This window comes from Sminthopsis crassicaudata, chromosome 1 (assembly GCF_048593235.1).
Source record: "Sminthopsis crassicaudata isolate SCR6 chromosome 1, ASM4859323v1, whole genome shotgun sequence".
Classification (NCBI taxonomy): domain Eukaryota; kingdom Metazoa; phylum Chordata; class Mammalia; order Dasyuromorphia; family Dasyuridae; genus Sminthopsis; species Sminthopsis crassicaudata.
The window spans coordinates 142,759,008-142,775,937 of record NC_133617.1 but is presented as its reverse complement, the minus strand read 5'-3'; the positions used below and the strand labels follow the sequence as shown (position 1 = coordinate 142,775,937).

Sequence of the window (16,930 nt, the reverse complement as noted above, 5' to 3'; positions counted from 1 at the left end):
GACTGCAACTTTTTAATATAGTTTTATGTCTGGTACAACTAGACCACCTTCCTTTGCATTCCCCCCCCATTAATTCCCTTGATATTTTCGATATTTTGTTCTTCCATATGAATTTTGTCTAGCTTTATAAAAAGTAAGTTTTTTTGGTAGTTTGGTATGGCACTGAATAATTAATAGTTAATTTGGACAGAATTGTCATTTCTATTATCTTGGTTCAGCCTACTCATGAGCAATTGACATTTTTCCAACTGTTCAGATCTAATTGTATTTGTATGAAAAATGTTTTGTAATTGTGTTTCTATAGTTCCTGGTTTTGTCTTGGCAGATAGACTCTCAAATGTTTTATATTGTCTACAGTTACTCTAAATCAGATTTCTCTTTCTATCTCTTCTTGCTGGGCTTTGCTGGTAACATATAAAAATTCTGATGATTTATGTGAATAAAATGGCAACTTTTAAATGAATTATTCTTTGTATTAGTTCACCTTCTTATAAAAATGTTGTGTTCTTAATTCCTTAACAGAATTTCATCCTCCTAATGGGGGAATAAATAATGCCAAGTAGAAAAATTAGATTCTAATTTGCTGTTCATAATTACTAATGTCATGCCAATTGTTTTAATTAATATAGTCATAGAAAAGTCACAACTGATTGGATCATGTACTACATCATCTCCTTTACCCTCTAGGAAAAGCCTCCCCAGTGAGTCCGCAATTCTACATCCCACAACATAATCTGAGGGCAATACCTCAAATCCAGTTGCCTAGGAAAAAATTAACAACTTTTAAAGTATTGATCTTGAATAATTCAGACTTAAAAAACATGCATTGTCGGGGGCAGCTAGGTGGCACAGTGGATAGAGGACCAGCCCTGAATTCAGGAGGACCAGAATTCAAATCTGGTCTCAGATACTTAACACTTTCTAGCTGTGTGACCCTGGGCAAGTCACTTAACCCCAGCCTCAAAAAAAAAAAAAAAAAAAAAACATGCATTGTATCTAAACTGGATTTTCTTAAATAAAGTTATACCAATACTATGTTCTTAATTAAAACCTGTAAGTACAAACTGCAAGGAATAATAATTACAATGTTTTTCCTTTGCCTAAAACAACTTGGTCCCCTCAAATTTCAGCAACTATCATGTATGCTACCACTTAATCCTGGAAACCTTGCCTCTTCTAAGGACAATTACAATTCTTTTCTAATCAAAATTTTTTCACAGTATTTTCACAGCTAAAGTAAGAATTGGGAATTTTCTATTCTAAGGAATCAACTTTTTGAACTTGGATTTTTCTCAAAGTATTATTCAATTTCCAGTGATTCAAATATTTAATCAGATAAACAAATTATTTATACTTATCAGGTAAACAATCTTTTTTTTTTTTTTTTCTGAGGCAACTGGGGTTAAATGACTTGACTAGGGTTCCACAGCTAGGAAGTGTTAAGTGTCTGAGGCCAGATTTGAACTCGGGTACTCCTGACTAAAGGGCTGATGCTCTAGCCATTGTGCCACCTAGCTGCCCCCAAAGTACTAATTTCCATACTGCTCGTCTGGAATTATTTTTTTTTTCCTTTTGTTTTTAATGATTAGACAAATCAATGCAAAAAAAGATGCTGTATATTATTAAAACTGCAAATAGGAAGAAATGTAATATTTTAATGTTCAAAATTTTCCTGTAGATATCTATTTACAGATGCAGGTATCTTATTGTTCAGTCTCCTGGTTGACAAGCTCTATTCAGAAAATCAAGAACTAATTTTTCTCTACTTCACAATTTCCATGATGACTTTGTGAAAATTATAGGATTTAATTTTTTTTTATTAAAGCTGTTTATTTTCAACATTCATCTCTGTAAAATCTTGTTCCAAATTTTTTTTCCTTTTGATCTTGATCATATTTGTTTTATTTGTACAAAAAATATTTTAATTTAAGGTAATTGAAATTACCCATTCTATACCTCATTCTGTTATCTCTTGTTTATTCCTAAATTGTTTGCCTATCCATAATTCTGATGAGTAATATATTCATGTTCCTCAAACTTTCTTGTAATAGATCTCTTTATAACTTATCTTAGTAAATGGTATAAGACATTGGTTTATACCTAATTTCTTCGATACTGCTTTGCAGTTTTCTCAATAATTTTTTTTTACCAAATAAGGAATTCTTATTCCAAAATCTTGTCTTTACACTTGTCAAATACAATTTTACCATATTTATTTGCTGCTATAAATTATGTCTACTCTGCTTCATTAATCTATCTTTCTATTTCTTACACAGTACCAGATAGTTTATATAATTTATATAGTTTAATATAGTTTAAGATCTGGCTCTGCTAAACCTTTTTTCCTTTACATTTTTTTTTTCATGAATTCCTTTGATATTCTTGACTTTTTGCTCTTCAAATGAATTTTTTTTTAATAATTCAATAAAATAATTCTTTTTGTAATTTAATTGGGATAGCATCGAATATGTAAATTATTTAGGCAAAATTATCATTTTTATTTTATTGGCCTTGCCTATCCATGAGCAATAAATATTTCTCATTCATTTAACTCTGATTTTATTCATATAAAAAGGTTGTGGGGGTTTTTTTCAGTATGGTTTCTGGTTTTACTTTAACAAAAAGCAGAATAGACTAAAAATCACAATCCAGCAAAATGTTCTTTATAAGAAACACATTTAAAGAATGAGAGATACACAAAGATTAAAATGAAGGGTTCAAGTAGAATTTATTATGCTTCAGATGATGCAAAAAGCAATTTTGCTAAAATAGATTTTATTAAAGGAAACAAATAGGGTAACTACATTTTGATAAAAAATACCATAGTCAAGCAATATCAACACTGAACCTATATGTATCAAATACCATGGCATCTAAATTTTTCTTATCCATTTCTTATCCATTATTCTTTCTAAAAATCTTCTATAGAAGATCTATGCAACAAGTCAATTAAAGGAATACTTGCACCATATTTAAAATTTTTGAGGTGCCAATGTAACCAACAACTGATGCTATTTCCTATTCTTACTCTGCCTCTTTTTCTTGTCACACATGTTCTTAATGTTTTTTATGGCACTTTTAGTTCACAGGTCATCACTGAAGCTTACTTGTACCTATAATGTATCCTTCCACTGCCCTCTGGAGTTAATTTTAATTATTATAATAACATCTTCCTTAATTTATCAGTTAATTAGCATTACCAGGGACTATGTTATAAAGCTGAACTTCTGTCACATCAAGCAGTCTGATATCACTAAAAGCCCTGCAAACTTTCCCAAAGATAATCTAATCCAATCTCTTCTAATTTCTGGTTAGAGACTGTTTTTGCTGTTTTTGAATCCCTGATATTTAGCACACTATCGGTAACAGATAATAAATGCTAGCTGACTATATCCAATCCCTGTCCAAAATAGAGATATAGTTTAACTGAACAAGACATTTGTCTATTTACATGTCATAATTTAAACAATATGCATTTTATATATTTTTTCCCCTGAGGATCATCAAATATTTCACGTTACTATGCACTTCATTGACAAGACTCTGTACTTTAGTGTTATTGGCTCCCTGGAGAGATAAAATAACTATCTTACTCTGGTCAAGTCAGTTTCACTCATTCAACAATTATTTATTAAGCACCTATTCTGTTACAATGTGACATAAAAGGCAGGAACTGTGCATGAAAATCAGCAGCACTGTAACCCTTCAGCTTCAGAGGTGTGTGCCTCTCCACTTGCAGATTTTGAGGGCATCTATTCCACACTTTCAAAGATAAGGAAGACCTAGATTAAAGGTCCCTCTTCCACTCCTGACACATCTTGGCTGTATAACTCAAAAATCAGCCTCTTAAATGTTCTAGGCAAATTTAAAACTAGATACTGCAGTGAAAGAAAAAAACCTGCATTGTAAAAGAAGTTTCTTATCTGAAAGCTTCCAATACCAATGAAATTATAGGTTTATTCTCTATTACCATGTCACAGATACTATGCTAGAGCTGAATATATGAAGTTAAAAAATGAATAGTTCCTTCCCTTTCTATTGGGAAAGATATCATGAAAACATATAACTATAAATAGGATAAATACAACGTAATTTGTATTTTGTTGGAAGACACTAGAATCTGGGGGTATCAGGAAAGACTTCATGGTAAAGGAAGTGTTTAGGTAAAAACAGCTTGGGGATTTTCTAGAGGTAAAGGAAGGAATGAATTTCTAGAGGTAAAGGAAGGAATGAATGCATTCCAGACACAGGGAAGAGGTAGAAGAGATAGATGGAATCTGCATGAGAAACAGCAAGAACCACTTTGCTGCAATGAACAGTAGAGCAAAGATAATAATGTATAATAAGGCTGGAAAAGTAAGTGGAAGCAAAGTTATAAAAGACTTTAAATAGTAAAAGAGTGTGTACTTCATCCTAAAGATAAAGGAGAATCAGTTTACTGACCAGGTGCATTACATATTTAATCATGTGTTTTGGGAATATTAGGGCAGCAATGTGGAAGACAGATTTGGAACAAAAAAAAAAAAAAAAAAAAAACTTGGGGTAGAGAAATAAATTAGGAAGCTATTCCAGTAGTCCAAATTATGAGGAACTAAAAGAGTAGTGATTGTATGGGTGTTGCGATCATGATGAATGCAAAAAGATGTTCTGGAGGCAAAATCAATAAAATTTGGAAATAGGAAAAGGATTGACTGCCATGAGGAAGAATCTAGGATGATTCTGAAGGGTGGTGCTTTCAACACAAACAAGAAGATTCATTAGGGTTTGGAGTAAGTTCAATTTTAGCCATGCTGAGTTTGAGATGCCTATAAAATTGTGTGTGTGTGTGTGTGTGTGTGTGTGTGTGTGTGTGTGTGTGTGTGTGTGTAGTCACTTATAGGTCACTATTAACAACAATCTAATAATTTTTAATAATAATAATAACTTGCCATTACTCTAGTGGAGAAATGCTAGACATCTTCATAGTAAGATCAAGGATAATGTTCATATCATTACCTTACTCTAGAAATGTTAGCTGTTGTAATTAGACAAGACAAATAAATTGAAGATATAAGAATACGTAAAGAAACAAAATTATCACTTTTTACAACACTAGCTTCAATATAGCATTTCTTTTAGCATTATTCACTTATGACTTTCCAAATCTTTTGCATTCATTTTAGCTGTCCTAACTTCTAATTCCTGAATACTTTTTAAACATTACTAGTACCATATACTACTTCCCTGAATTTTCTTCATCAGAATTATTAACTTTAGGGCATCAAAATTTTGTTCTTGAAAGTAACCTGGTATTGATTAGCTAACTTCCTCTGTTAACTTTTTTTTTTTTTTTTTTGCTGAGGCAATTGGGGTTAAATGACTTGCCCAGGGTCACACAGCTAGGAAATATATGTCTGAGACCAGATTTGAACTCTGGTCCTCCTGACTTCAGGGTTGGTGCTCTACTCACTGCACCACCTAGCTGCCTCCTCTGTTGACTTTTTAAGTTACAAGTTCCTACTTATCCTTTCTCTGAGTTTACTGAAATCAATTTTCCTATAATCAGAGGTACAAAGAGTCTATCATTATGTCATGAACTCTAAGATGGAATTATTACTTCCTCCAAAAGTTCTCCCCATTTTTGATTTAACAACCAAATTTTTTCTTGCCAGTCAGAATCGGGTACAAAATGAAAGTTTTCCCTCATTATTTTCTCCAGAATTAAAATTTCCAGTAAATTCCTCTCTTCCACTTCTCTTCATCTCAAACATCTTGACATCCCTCACTCTCTCCTGTTTTCTCTAATATTTGATAAAGTGGCACTCTTCTTTGCCAAGGCTTCATAGATTCAATTCCAGCCTTTCTTTCTTATCTTCTCTAGCATACTGTCACTTCAACTATCTTTCCTCTCTCCCTATCCTTCAATTTTTCTTTCTCTACTGGCTCTTTCTTCAAAAATACCCAAATCTCCCCCATCCGGGGGAACATCCCTTCAAACCATCACTCTATATCTCTCCTCCCTTTCCTGGCAAAATCCTAGGAAAAATTTCCTGTACTCATTACCTATACTACTTCTCTCTTAATTACTTCTTAATCCTTTGCAGTTCGACTTCTACTATCATCAAACAACTGAAATTGTTTTTTTCCAATTACAAGTGATATTTTAACTGCCAAACCTAAAGGTCAATTTTCAGTCTTCATCCTACCTGATCTCTCTGCTACATGTGACACTGATGAGTTATTCTCTCTTCCTAAATAGATTCTCCTCTCTGTATTTTCATAATTTTGTGCTCCCCTTTGCTCTCTCTCTGCTTGCCTAACCCCTCTTTTTCAATTTCTTTTTATAGCTCATCATCAGTATCATAGCTGTGTGTGTGTTCTCTGAAATGTTTCTCAAAGTTCTATTCTGGGACCCACTACTCTTGATGACTTCATTGGATAGCATGGGTTTAGATATTATCTAAATTTTTCACAGAGCTCCATTAAATCTCAGAGGAGAAACTATGATTGAATATAACTAATATTCCCTCTGAGCTTCAGCAGTATCACCTAGCTATTGGACATTTCAAACTAGATAAGCAAAGATCTCAAATTTGACATATTTAGAACTGAACAAATTATCTTTCCCTCTCCCCCAAACTCATCCCTTTTCCAAACTTTCCTATTTCTACCACAGGCAACACACCATTCTTTTATTTGTCTCCCATTTTCATTCCCTTATAGATAAAGGAATGTAAAATGTATATTCCCAAAATAAATGAGCTTAGCAAATAACAAAAAACATGCCTCTTATGAATGAGAAGTTTCCATCACCAAAGACCTTATGTGATATGCCATTTCTATTTTTAAAAGAAACTCAAGTGTTCTAAAACCAATTTCAAATACCTATCCCCCTCTTGATTTTTTTATTTTGATGGTTTTTTAACTCCTATTTCCAAACAATAAACAGAGCAAGGAATCTAACAAGATAAATACATACATGCAATAATGTAAATGTCAGTTAATCATATGCATGGTGTCCATCATGAGAATAAAAAAATATAAACTTAATTCTAATCATACCTGTCACATTGCTGCATTATAGAAATTTCTTTGATGATTTCTTGAAGATCTGATTCAACAGGAACTTGTTTAATTGCCACCACTTGACCAGATTCCTTATGTATTGCTTTAAATACACTTCCATAAGATCTAAAAAGAAAATACAAAAAATTTCTACTTTATATTTTTCCTCCTTTATAATACCTATATTTATCAAAAGTTAAATTTCAATTTTTAAGTTTGTCTTATTAAAATTTTTCATTTAAAAAAACTCAGCAGATGAATGTGCTTTGAAAAACATTGAAAGAGCAATTAAATTAAGTTGATAAAAATGAGACTATGTAAGTTGTAAGACCATGAAGTATGCATTCTTGGTTTTACTGCTTTAATTTAAGCTGAAGTGAATAAGCAGGCTAATAATGACACTTTCTCACAATTTTATTAAACATGAGGAAAATCTATACATAGACTTCAGTTCAAACACTGTATTAACACATATTCAAAGCAGTTGCTGTTGGATGGTTCTGTTATACATGAAAGATCAAGATTTAAGTTTTTGTTCTCTGTTAGTCTGCAGATATTTTTTTTCAAATTACCATTTTATTATTTATCTAATACAACTACCCCTTCCCTGTTAGCATATAATCTGGTCAGATGATAGCAAGTATATCCCATCTCTTCCCAGTGGTGAAATCAGACAAGGCCCATAATTGCTCAGTATATTTTAAAAACTGAAAAAGCACTTAAATTGAAACATGTATCCTTTACAAATAAGTAGGATATTGATGCTTTAGAGAAATAAGTAATAAATATCAGATTTTTTTTTTTGAAGACTCAAAGCTATGATTTGGCCAAATCCATTTAGATGATAACAGCTTAAATAGATTTAATGGAAGATAGCTAACAAGGACCAGACTGATAATCCTAAACTGTCAGAACAAAACAAAAGACAAAATGAAGATATCTAATTCAGTTTTACCAATTTTTTTTTGGTAGATATTTCAAATAAAATAAAGAGAACTTTAATCTGCCATTGGTGCAATTATAAACTTAAAAAGACTAAAAAGAAACTACCCTTTCATCAACAAACATCTTTTTTAATTTTTTATTTCTGAAGTCCTAAAAAAAAAAAAAAAAAAAGCATATTTCCTGAGTTTAACTTAGGGTATTAAAAAACTAATACTATGTTTTATTTACATAATTTTCCTATCACCTATTTTTCCTTCTAATTTTGAGAAAAAATGTAAACATTTTCTCTCCATAACATTTTGTTTTCATATTTTCTTATTACTCTGTACTTACATCATCAAAATGCTACTGGACCAAATAAAGACTCCAAAGGAGATGGCACTACCATACCTTCTTTTCTCTATTATATCTATTCTCTTTCCTTGGGCTCCCTCTTCCTATTACTTCCACACTCATTTGTTTTTTGTTTTTAAATCACCAATTATTTCCATCCTTAATGTTTAGCTTTCCCCTGGTTAGCCATTGCATTTCAATCACAAGTGGCCTTACTTGGATTTTTTAGCAAATAAAATCATTAGGCAAAACAATTTTTCCCCATTTAACAATACTATAACAAGTAGCCCTAAATCCTTGAGAAGAAAGTGGAGCATAAATTAAGGATGAAATTGAAGGCCCATTACAGCAGAAACTTAACACAAGTTCAAGTGCTATTTTTTTAATAAAAAGAAGCTTAGCCTATACTCTATAAATTTAATTTTAAAAAATAAATGTTTACTGAACTGAAGTACTGATTGAACTCAATTTTATAATTTAAAATATGTTTAATGCTTAACTAAGTTATCTGATAAAATCCTATTTATTCCAATCCCTAGTTTTGGATAGGTGTGGGGAATGACTTCCTCAATTAAAGAAACTAAAGCTCAAGATCTCACCCTTCTAACCAATTACTTCAGCAAGATTTATTCTACAAACTTTCTCACTAAACTTTCTGTATACAGAATTTGTAATTAAGTTCTGGAGAAGATTCTACTCAAAGGAATCAACTTATCTCATCAATTTGAATGTTTACTCCAAGAAACATTCTTAGATAGATCACAATCTATCCACAACTACCCATTCTGTATGACTCTTGTCCACATCCTCTCAGAAGTTTGATTCACCCAACTACAAGGAACCTTCCCCTTAGACTAATAACTACAAGGATACCAGTAGGGTATTCAGACTCTCTCTTTGTTATCTCATTGTTACCAGGTGAACAGTCTAACTTCTTATGATTTACATAGGAGTCCCTGAATAAGCATTTTTTCATTCATACCTTTTGGCTCATATGTTTTCTGAATGATATCTTTTACCATAGTTCTTTGAAGTTCCTCATTTATTATTTATTATATGTTACAACCTGCTTGAACCCATCACTTGTTTCTCTTGCTCTCTAATACTTATTTTTAATCCTTTGTAGAATTTCATGACTTGGAGTACTAACAATATAGTGATATTAAAAAGATGGATCTTTTAAAATTTTGAGATAATTAAAGGACCTCTAAAATTTCTTCAAGGTAATCAAATTGGCAATCTTCTTCCTCCAATTTAAGTCCAAATCCAATTCATTCTCCTTTTGTACTGGTTGTCCCAGATATTTGTTTTGATGAATAAGTACTATGGGTTGTCTTTTTAACATATATAATAATGTGGGCATGTAACAAACGTTCTTGATCTACTTGGTAGAGGATACAGATGGTTAAATTCTTTTTAATAGTCATGGATTTCTTCATGGCCTCATAGATTTAGAACTGAAAGACACCTTAGAAGTCAAGTGCAATCCTCTTTTCAGATGAAAATGAGTTCAAATATCCAAAGCAAGTTCTAAACTGTTGCCTTCTTCCTAGAGTAGACTCCAAGTCTAATGCTTTACCAATTATACCATCTTCCATGAGTTGCTGAAGGGTTCAGGAGCTCAAATGCATTCTTCCTCAACCAGGAACAATTAGAGAAATTTACTGTACATGGGAAATTCCTCTTCAATGTGGACTCTACACTAGATCTCATCCTCTATGGCAGCAAATACCTTTGACAGAGAAAAAGTTAATTATGTGTATATATGTTACTATTTTTATCTTTGAAGAAGCTTGAAAAATTCTGATGGGATGGGAAATATGTTTTAGAGAAAAAATTAAGAGAATTTTGCTCTCCTGACTTAAAAAATTTTTCATAATCAACAATAAACATGGAACTTTGCCTTTTCTACTTTTTGCAGTCAATTATGTGATAGTAAAGTAGTCCCCTGTGGCCTATCATTTGTGAAAAATCTGCTTTTTCCTACTAATACCCTCAGTGCATGTGTAGATGATTTCAAAAAAATTCTACAGAAATTAAAAGTATGTAAGTAAAAGGTTGTTGACATTCTCTTGATCACTTATTTTAGTACTGTTGAAGTCTCAGGATTTTTCCAAACCTTTGGTATCTTCACTTCCTTCAGATAACTTATGAATCAGTCCCTCTACACTCTCACAATTAAGTCACCTACATCATATATCTGGCCTAATCCAGCTGCTTTTCCTGATTTCATTCTTCTTATTTCCTTACCAATTTTCTATTCATCTCTTAATTTTTAAATATTTTTGATGAATTTTTTTCAAATATTATGTTAAAGCACAAGTGTGATACCTCCAATGTCCTTGATAATGAAAATGACCAATCAGAAAAATCTTAGCAGATCTTTTCATTTTTTTCTTGTTTGTTGTCATCATAAAATATCCTAAAGAGCCTTGAAAATTATTTTCCTTAGTTGTATCTTTGCCATACTTTCTTTACATTTCTCTCCATTGCTTCTATAAGCAATACTATTCAATCTTCCATCATCCTTGTCCATGGAAACTTTACAAATGAATTTATCTATCAATTATTTTCTTGAAAGTATTCACAAGACATAACCATGAGGCTTCTTCAAAATCTATAGGTCCTGGCGTCTCTTATTCCTTTTTTCCTAATTCATGTTTTTCTATTTTATTTCTTATCAGTCTTGCCTTCAAGTCACAAAACAACAAAGTCTATACTGATTTAATTTAGGGGACATCACATAGTATTTCTGTACCTATTCATTCTTTATAACCAACAATCTGGATTGTTTTTCATGGAGGGTTTTTTTTAAGACTTATTTATTGTGAGTTTTTCAATAAAAGATGAGTAAAAGTCAGTCAACAAATATCTATCAAGTGTTTACTATGTGTCAAGCATTGTGCAATGTAATGAGAATACAAAAAAAGGTAAAAACACAGTTCTTAAGTAAAAGAAACTCACATTCTACTATCTATGCATAGTTGTTTGCATGTTGTATTACCAAGATATATACAGAATAGAAGGAAAGCAAATTCACTGGAAAGGCACTAAAGTATAGGGAAAGAAGGGAAAAATCTTCTTATAGAAGGTAGAACTTGAGTCTTAAAAGAAACCAGCTGATAGATGGGGAAAGAAAAGGTATTCAGGGAATAGTGAAAGAAAACGCATGTTGTGTGTGAGAAATAGCTAAAAGACCAGTGCAAATAGATTATGGGGCACATGGAAAGAGAAAAAGTATAAGAAAACTGAAAAAAACTGGAAGGGCTTTACTTGTCAGAATATTGAAAATATTTTTCTTTGCTTTTGGGCACATGATAAAATCAACTCCTTCAATTCCTTTGTCTTTACAAGAAAAACTTGTAAATTAATCACCTACTTAATTTCAACTTCTTTTTACTGGTTTCATTTATAGAAAGAATGTAAAGATAAAAAAGGATTCAGTTCTTCCATTAGTAGGTTCACAAGCTGGTCAATGGCCAAAAAGCTCACATTTAAAGTACCAAGGGAAAGTTAAAATTTATACAAATGCTCTATGAGACCCAGAGTCATTTCCAATAGAAGGAATGAGGGGATATTTCATGGAGGAACAAGCTTTACAGAACAGATTCGCACTTTCATATACAATTATTTTGTTTGTTATGGAAATGCTTGTATTCATAATTTTTTTTAAAATAAAAGGATAGACTTTGACCCAGAGATCCTACTACTAGGAGATGAAAGACAAAAAGAAAAGTGACAAATAAACCAAAATATTTATAGCAACAGTTTTTGCAGTGACAAAGAAATGGAAACAAAGAAGATGTTCAAATGGGGAATAACTAATCCAACTGCTCTACATGGAAAATAATGGAATTTTATGCCATAAAAATAGGAACAATTCAAATAGTATTTATAAGTTAATAGAAAATAAGCAGAACCAGGAAAATAATATGGATAATGACAAAACAATATAAATGAAAAGAAAAATTTTTTTGAGTTTTAAGAACTAAAAGTACTCTGTTAAGAGTTGGCATAAGTAATTCTATTTTGTCCTGTATCTGCCAATTTTAAGGGGCACTACTGTGTGTTAGTATAGATGAGCAAACTTCTTTTTCAAGTTTTTCCTTCCTCTTGATCTTTTATGATTCAAAAGAGAACTCATTTCTCCTCTGGCTATTCTGATTTCTCTATTATATCCCCAAGTTGGGTAGTTTTCTCAGTCTATTTTACCTTTCTTAGCTTAGAGCAGGGGTTCTCAAACTATGGGCCCGATGCAGCCTGCTGAGGACGTTTATGCAGCCCTCGGGGGTTATGGGAAATGGGCTGAGGGGCGGAGACAGAGTGTGAGCTTTTGTTTTTACTATAGTCCAGCCCTCCACAGTCTGAGGGACAGTGAACTGGCCCCCTATTTAAAAAGTTTGAGGACCACTGGCTTAGAATATAAGCTTCTTGAAGACAAGAACTATATTTATATCCCCAAGAGCTTAACTCAGGGTCTGGTCATTTTAGGCACTTAAAAAATGGATTTTGATTGTTCAAGAAAGTTGTTCCATTCTCTTTACTTCAGGTGATATAGCCCATAGTCATCTTAATAAATGCATACTGACTACTATTTTGTTGTAGTTCAGTCATGTTCAATTCTTTGTGATCCTATTTGAGGTTTTCTTGGTTAGGTTTGGAATGGTTTGCCATTTCCTTTTCTACTAGATTAAGGCAAACAGAGGTTAAGAGACTTGCCACACAGCTAGTAAGTGTCTAGAGGTCAAATGTGAATTCGGGTCTCAGAGACTAAGCCTAGAACTCTATACTGCAACACCTAGCAGCCCTACTGTTTTCTTTGCTCTAGTGTAAAAGGTCATGCTCACAAGGGCACATTCTTCCTTTGTTGTAATAAATAGTTTTTCCCAATGCTTTATTTACTCAGATCAAACAGCAGTAAGCAATGCAACTTCTCCTTTGTTATTCTCTTTGACTCACTTAGGTTGGAGGAAAAAACAAATGTCACATAGAATTTTCAGACATATGAATCTTGATTCATAAAAAAAAAACTGCAGTTTTCTTTGGACTGTATCCTATGCTAGCTTATTTATTGGCAGTAGCTAATCAGGACCCAAAGAAAATTTGGTCAACAATATGAAATTGAGAAGACATGGGAAAATGCACTTCCCTCCTTTCTTTGCAGACCTAGAAGTCAATGGGTATGTAATACTGCACATTTACTTGTTTTCGACAAACTACTTTTTTCTCTTTATATATTCTTTGTTACAAATGATAACTTGCTGGAGGGGAGTAAGGATATATTCAGAAATGATGACATAAAAAACAAAATCGAATGATTAGAAATCTAATAAGCAAAGAAGGAAAGAAAGACACTGTAAGAATAACATGAGCAAAGAAGGGTCAAGAAAGAACAGGCTGGGGCAGCTAGGTGGCGCAGCCCTAAAGTCAGGAGGATGACATGAGTTCAAATTTGATCTCAGACACAACACTTCCTAGCTGTGTAACCTTAGGCAAGTCTCTTAACCCCAATTGCCTCAGGGAAAAAAAAAAAAAAAAAAAAAGGAAAGAAAAGAAAAGAAAGCACACCCAGGGAAATAAGAGTAGATCAGTTTGACAAAGCATAAAGCAGGTGAAAATGAAGATGTAGCATGGTACCATCTCTAGAAGCACTGAATCACAGTAAAAGAGCTTGGGTTTTACTCTATAAGCAATAAGAAGCAACAGTCAGATGATAAACTCTTCATTATATATCAGAAAAGTCTTAATCCTAGAAAATAACTTCAGTCCTAGAATTCACAACTTGGGAGCACTCTTAGCCCCTCCCTCTATTTCAATGGCTCCAGAACTTCTATTTTAGAAAAGTGCCTAGACCAGCCATCTCTTCATTTCTTGCCAGGTTACAATCTGATTCCTCCATTATACTCCTAAGCTTGGTAATTTTCTTGCCTCCTCCTACAGTACTTTTCAGCTTCCTTTTACAGAATTGATATTAGAATGTAAACTCCTTGAAGGCAGGGACTTAATACATACTTCTTGTTGTAGTGGACAACTTATATTATAAAGCCTGTTAAAAAATACAGGTATAGCTCATTTTATTGCACTTTGCTTTACTGTATTTCATAGATGATACATATTTTACAAGTTGAAGTTTTATAACAACCCTGGGTAAAAGTTTACTGGCACCATTTTTCCAACAGCATGTGTTCACATCATGTTTTTGTGTTACATTTCGGTAATTTTTGCAATATTTTAGACTTTTTCTATTATTGTCATATCTGTTATGATTGCCTCTGATCAATAATCTTTGATGTTATGATTATAATTGGTTTGAGGTCCCATAAATCATGCCCCATTTAAGACAACAAACTTTATTGATAAATGTTTTGTGTTCTTACTACTTCACCAAACTGCTGTTCCCACTCCCTCTTCTCCTTTGAGCATCCCTATTCCCTAATACATCAGTAATGAAATTGTACCAATTAATAGTTCTACCCTGTCCTCTAAGTATTCAAGTGAAAGGAAAAGTCAATTGATAGAACAAACTTTACTACTGTCTTATTTTAGGAAATTTTTACACCTTCTCAGTTCAGCAACCACCACCCTGGTCCAGTCAGAAGTCATCAACATGGAGACAAGACCTTACACCAGCAAAAAGATTACAATTTGCTAAAGACTCAGGTGATGGTTAGCATTTTTTAGCAATAAAGCATTTTTCATTTCAACTTAATGCGATAGAATACATATTATTGTCCCTATTTCATGACAGAACTTTCACAAAGCTTAGCTAATAAATGCTGAGAGCCATAGCTTGAACTCTGGTCTTCTAATCTCTCTATTACACCAAAGTAGCTTCTGCAAAAAAGGTTAGTCTTCTTTTTAAAATGATCTAAACAACTTGTTCCTTTATTCAAAATCTTGCAATAGTTCCCTTTTATCTAGCCTAAAATTCAAGATGAGGGAGAGAATCTAGATATGGAGGACAGCCAATGAAAATGTAGTTAGGAGATCAAGCATCTTGTGTAAGGAACAATAAGGAGGCCAATATCATATGATTTTAAAAGTACATGGAAGTGAATAAAGGGGGAGAGGATAGCATTAAAGATAGGAGAGGGCTAGCTGTGAAGGACTTTGAATGTCAAACAGAGTCACAGGAGTTCACCAAATAGGGTGATAGGATGGTCAAAACTATACTTTTAGAAAGATTAATTTGACAGCTAATCAGATGATAGACTATAATAGGAAGAGACTTGAGATGTTATGAAGGTAAAATCAATAGGGCTTAGCAAAAATTGGACAGGGAGAAGTGACATAAGAGAGTGGAAAGTCGAGTATTACACCTAGATTGTGAATCTAGATGGCTTAGAAGATGATGGTACTGTCATCTGCAAAAGGGAAGTTCATAAGAGTTAAGAGTTTGAAAGAAAAGATAATAAGTTCAGTTTTAGACAAACTGAACTTAAAATGTGTGTGTGTGTGTGTGTGTGTGTGTGTGTGTGTGTGTGTGTGTGTGTGTGTATACATACATACATATATATATGGAACATTTGGGTAGAGATATAATTCTTGAAGTTAGGAAAGAAGATGAGATGAAGATTTGAGTTTTAATCCAGTCTCAAAACCCACTAGCTACATGACTTAGGCAAGTCACCTAACCTATATGTGTCTCGTCCTTAACTGTACTCAATGAATTAAGTTACAAAAATCCACTTGTAAACCTTAAAAACACTACATAAATACTATAAATAATTATTGTTATTACTATTTTAATATCTCAGAAACCTAGAGAGAAGAGGATATCAAAGAGAAGAGGGTGATCCACAGTGTAAAAGGCTGTGGAAAGATAAAGATGAGGAATGATAAAAGGTCATTAGATTTGGCAATTAATAGATCACAGGTAACTTTAGAAAAGCAGTTTCAACTGAATGATGAGGTTATAAGCTAAACTGCAGAGTTTAAAAGACAGTAAAGAAAAGATGTGGCAGCAGAGATTGTAGATGATCTTGTCAAACTTAGCCACAAAAGGGAGAAGAGATATACAATAATAATTAGTGGGGGAAGACGGATCAAAAGACTTTTTGATGAGGTAATAAGAGCATGTTTATAGACAGCCAGCAAACAGAGAATGAAGTTAGATGAGAGAGTAGGTAAGATGGAGGAATCAATCTGCTACATAACATAGGATGGAACTTACACCTGTAGCCTTGCTAAGTAGAAGGAACATATGTCTTCATATAAGACAAGAGTGAAAGAGGAGATAGTGACAGAAAGCACCTGGGTGATACTGGATGAAGAAGAGAAGAAAAGAGCAAGCTTTCAGTAAATATTTTTTTTCTCAGTGAAATGAGTGTAGGTTCTCATCTGAAAGGATAAAGAATGGAATGGTAGGAGGTTTGAAAAAGGATGAGACAATATAGAAAAAATAATCATGGTGGATATCTCATAACATTTATATTTTTCACATCACCAACCATAAAAACCTACAAATAGCAAGCACTGGAAAAGGGAGTTTCATTTGTTTCCATGTTTCATCCTTCAGAATATCCAAGACAGCTCAATCAAGAGTCATTCCAGGGTTTTATTATCCAAATAGTCCTTCTTTATTGTCTAGTCATAATCTCTGTCATTT

At 32.8% G+C, this 16,930-nt stretch overlaps 1 protein-coding gene across 15 annotated transcripts in view; it reads right to left on the bottom strand.

Moving 5' to 3' along the window:
* STK3 (serine/threonine kinase 3) overlaps window positions 1-16,930 on the bottom strand; it is a 502,315-nt gene that overhangs the window by 430,934 nt on the left and 54,451 nt on the right. For all 15 annotated transcript variants that reach the window (XM_074268483.1, XM_074268592.1, XM_074268524.1 and 12 more), the window contains one exon: window positions 7,042-7,170. In XM_074268483.1, the coding sequence (XP_074124584.1) occupies window positions 7,042-7,170 (129 nt within the window). The remainder of the gene's footprint in view (window positions 1-7,041; window positions 7,171-16,930) is intronic.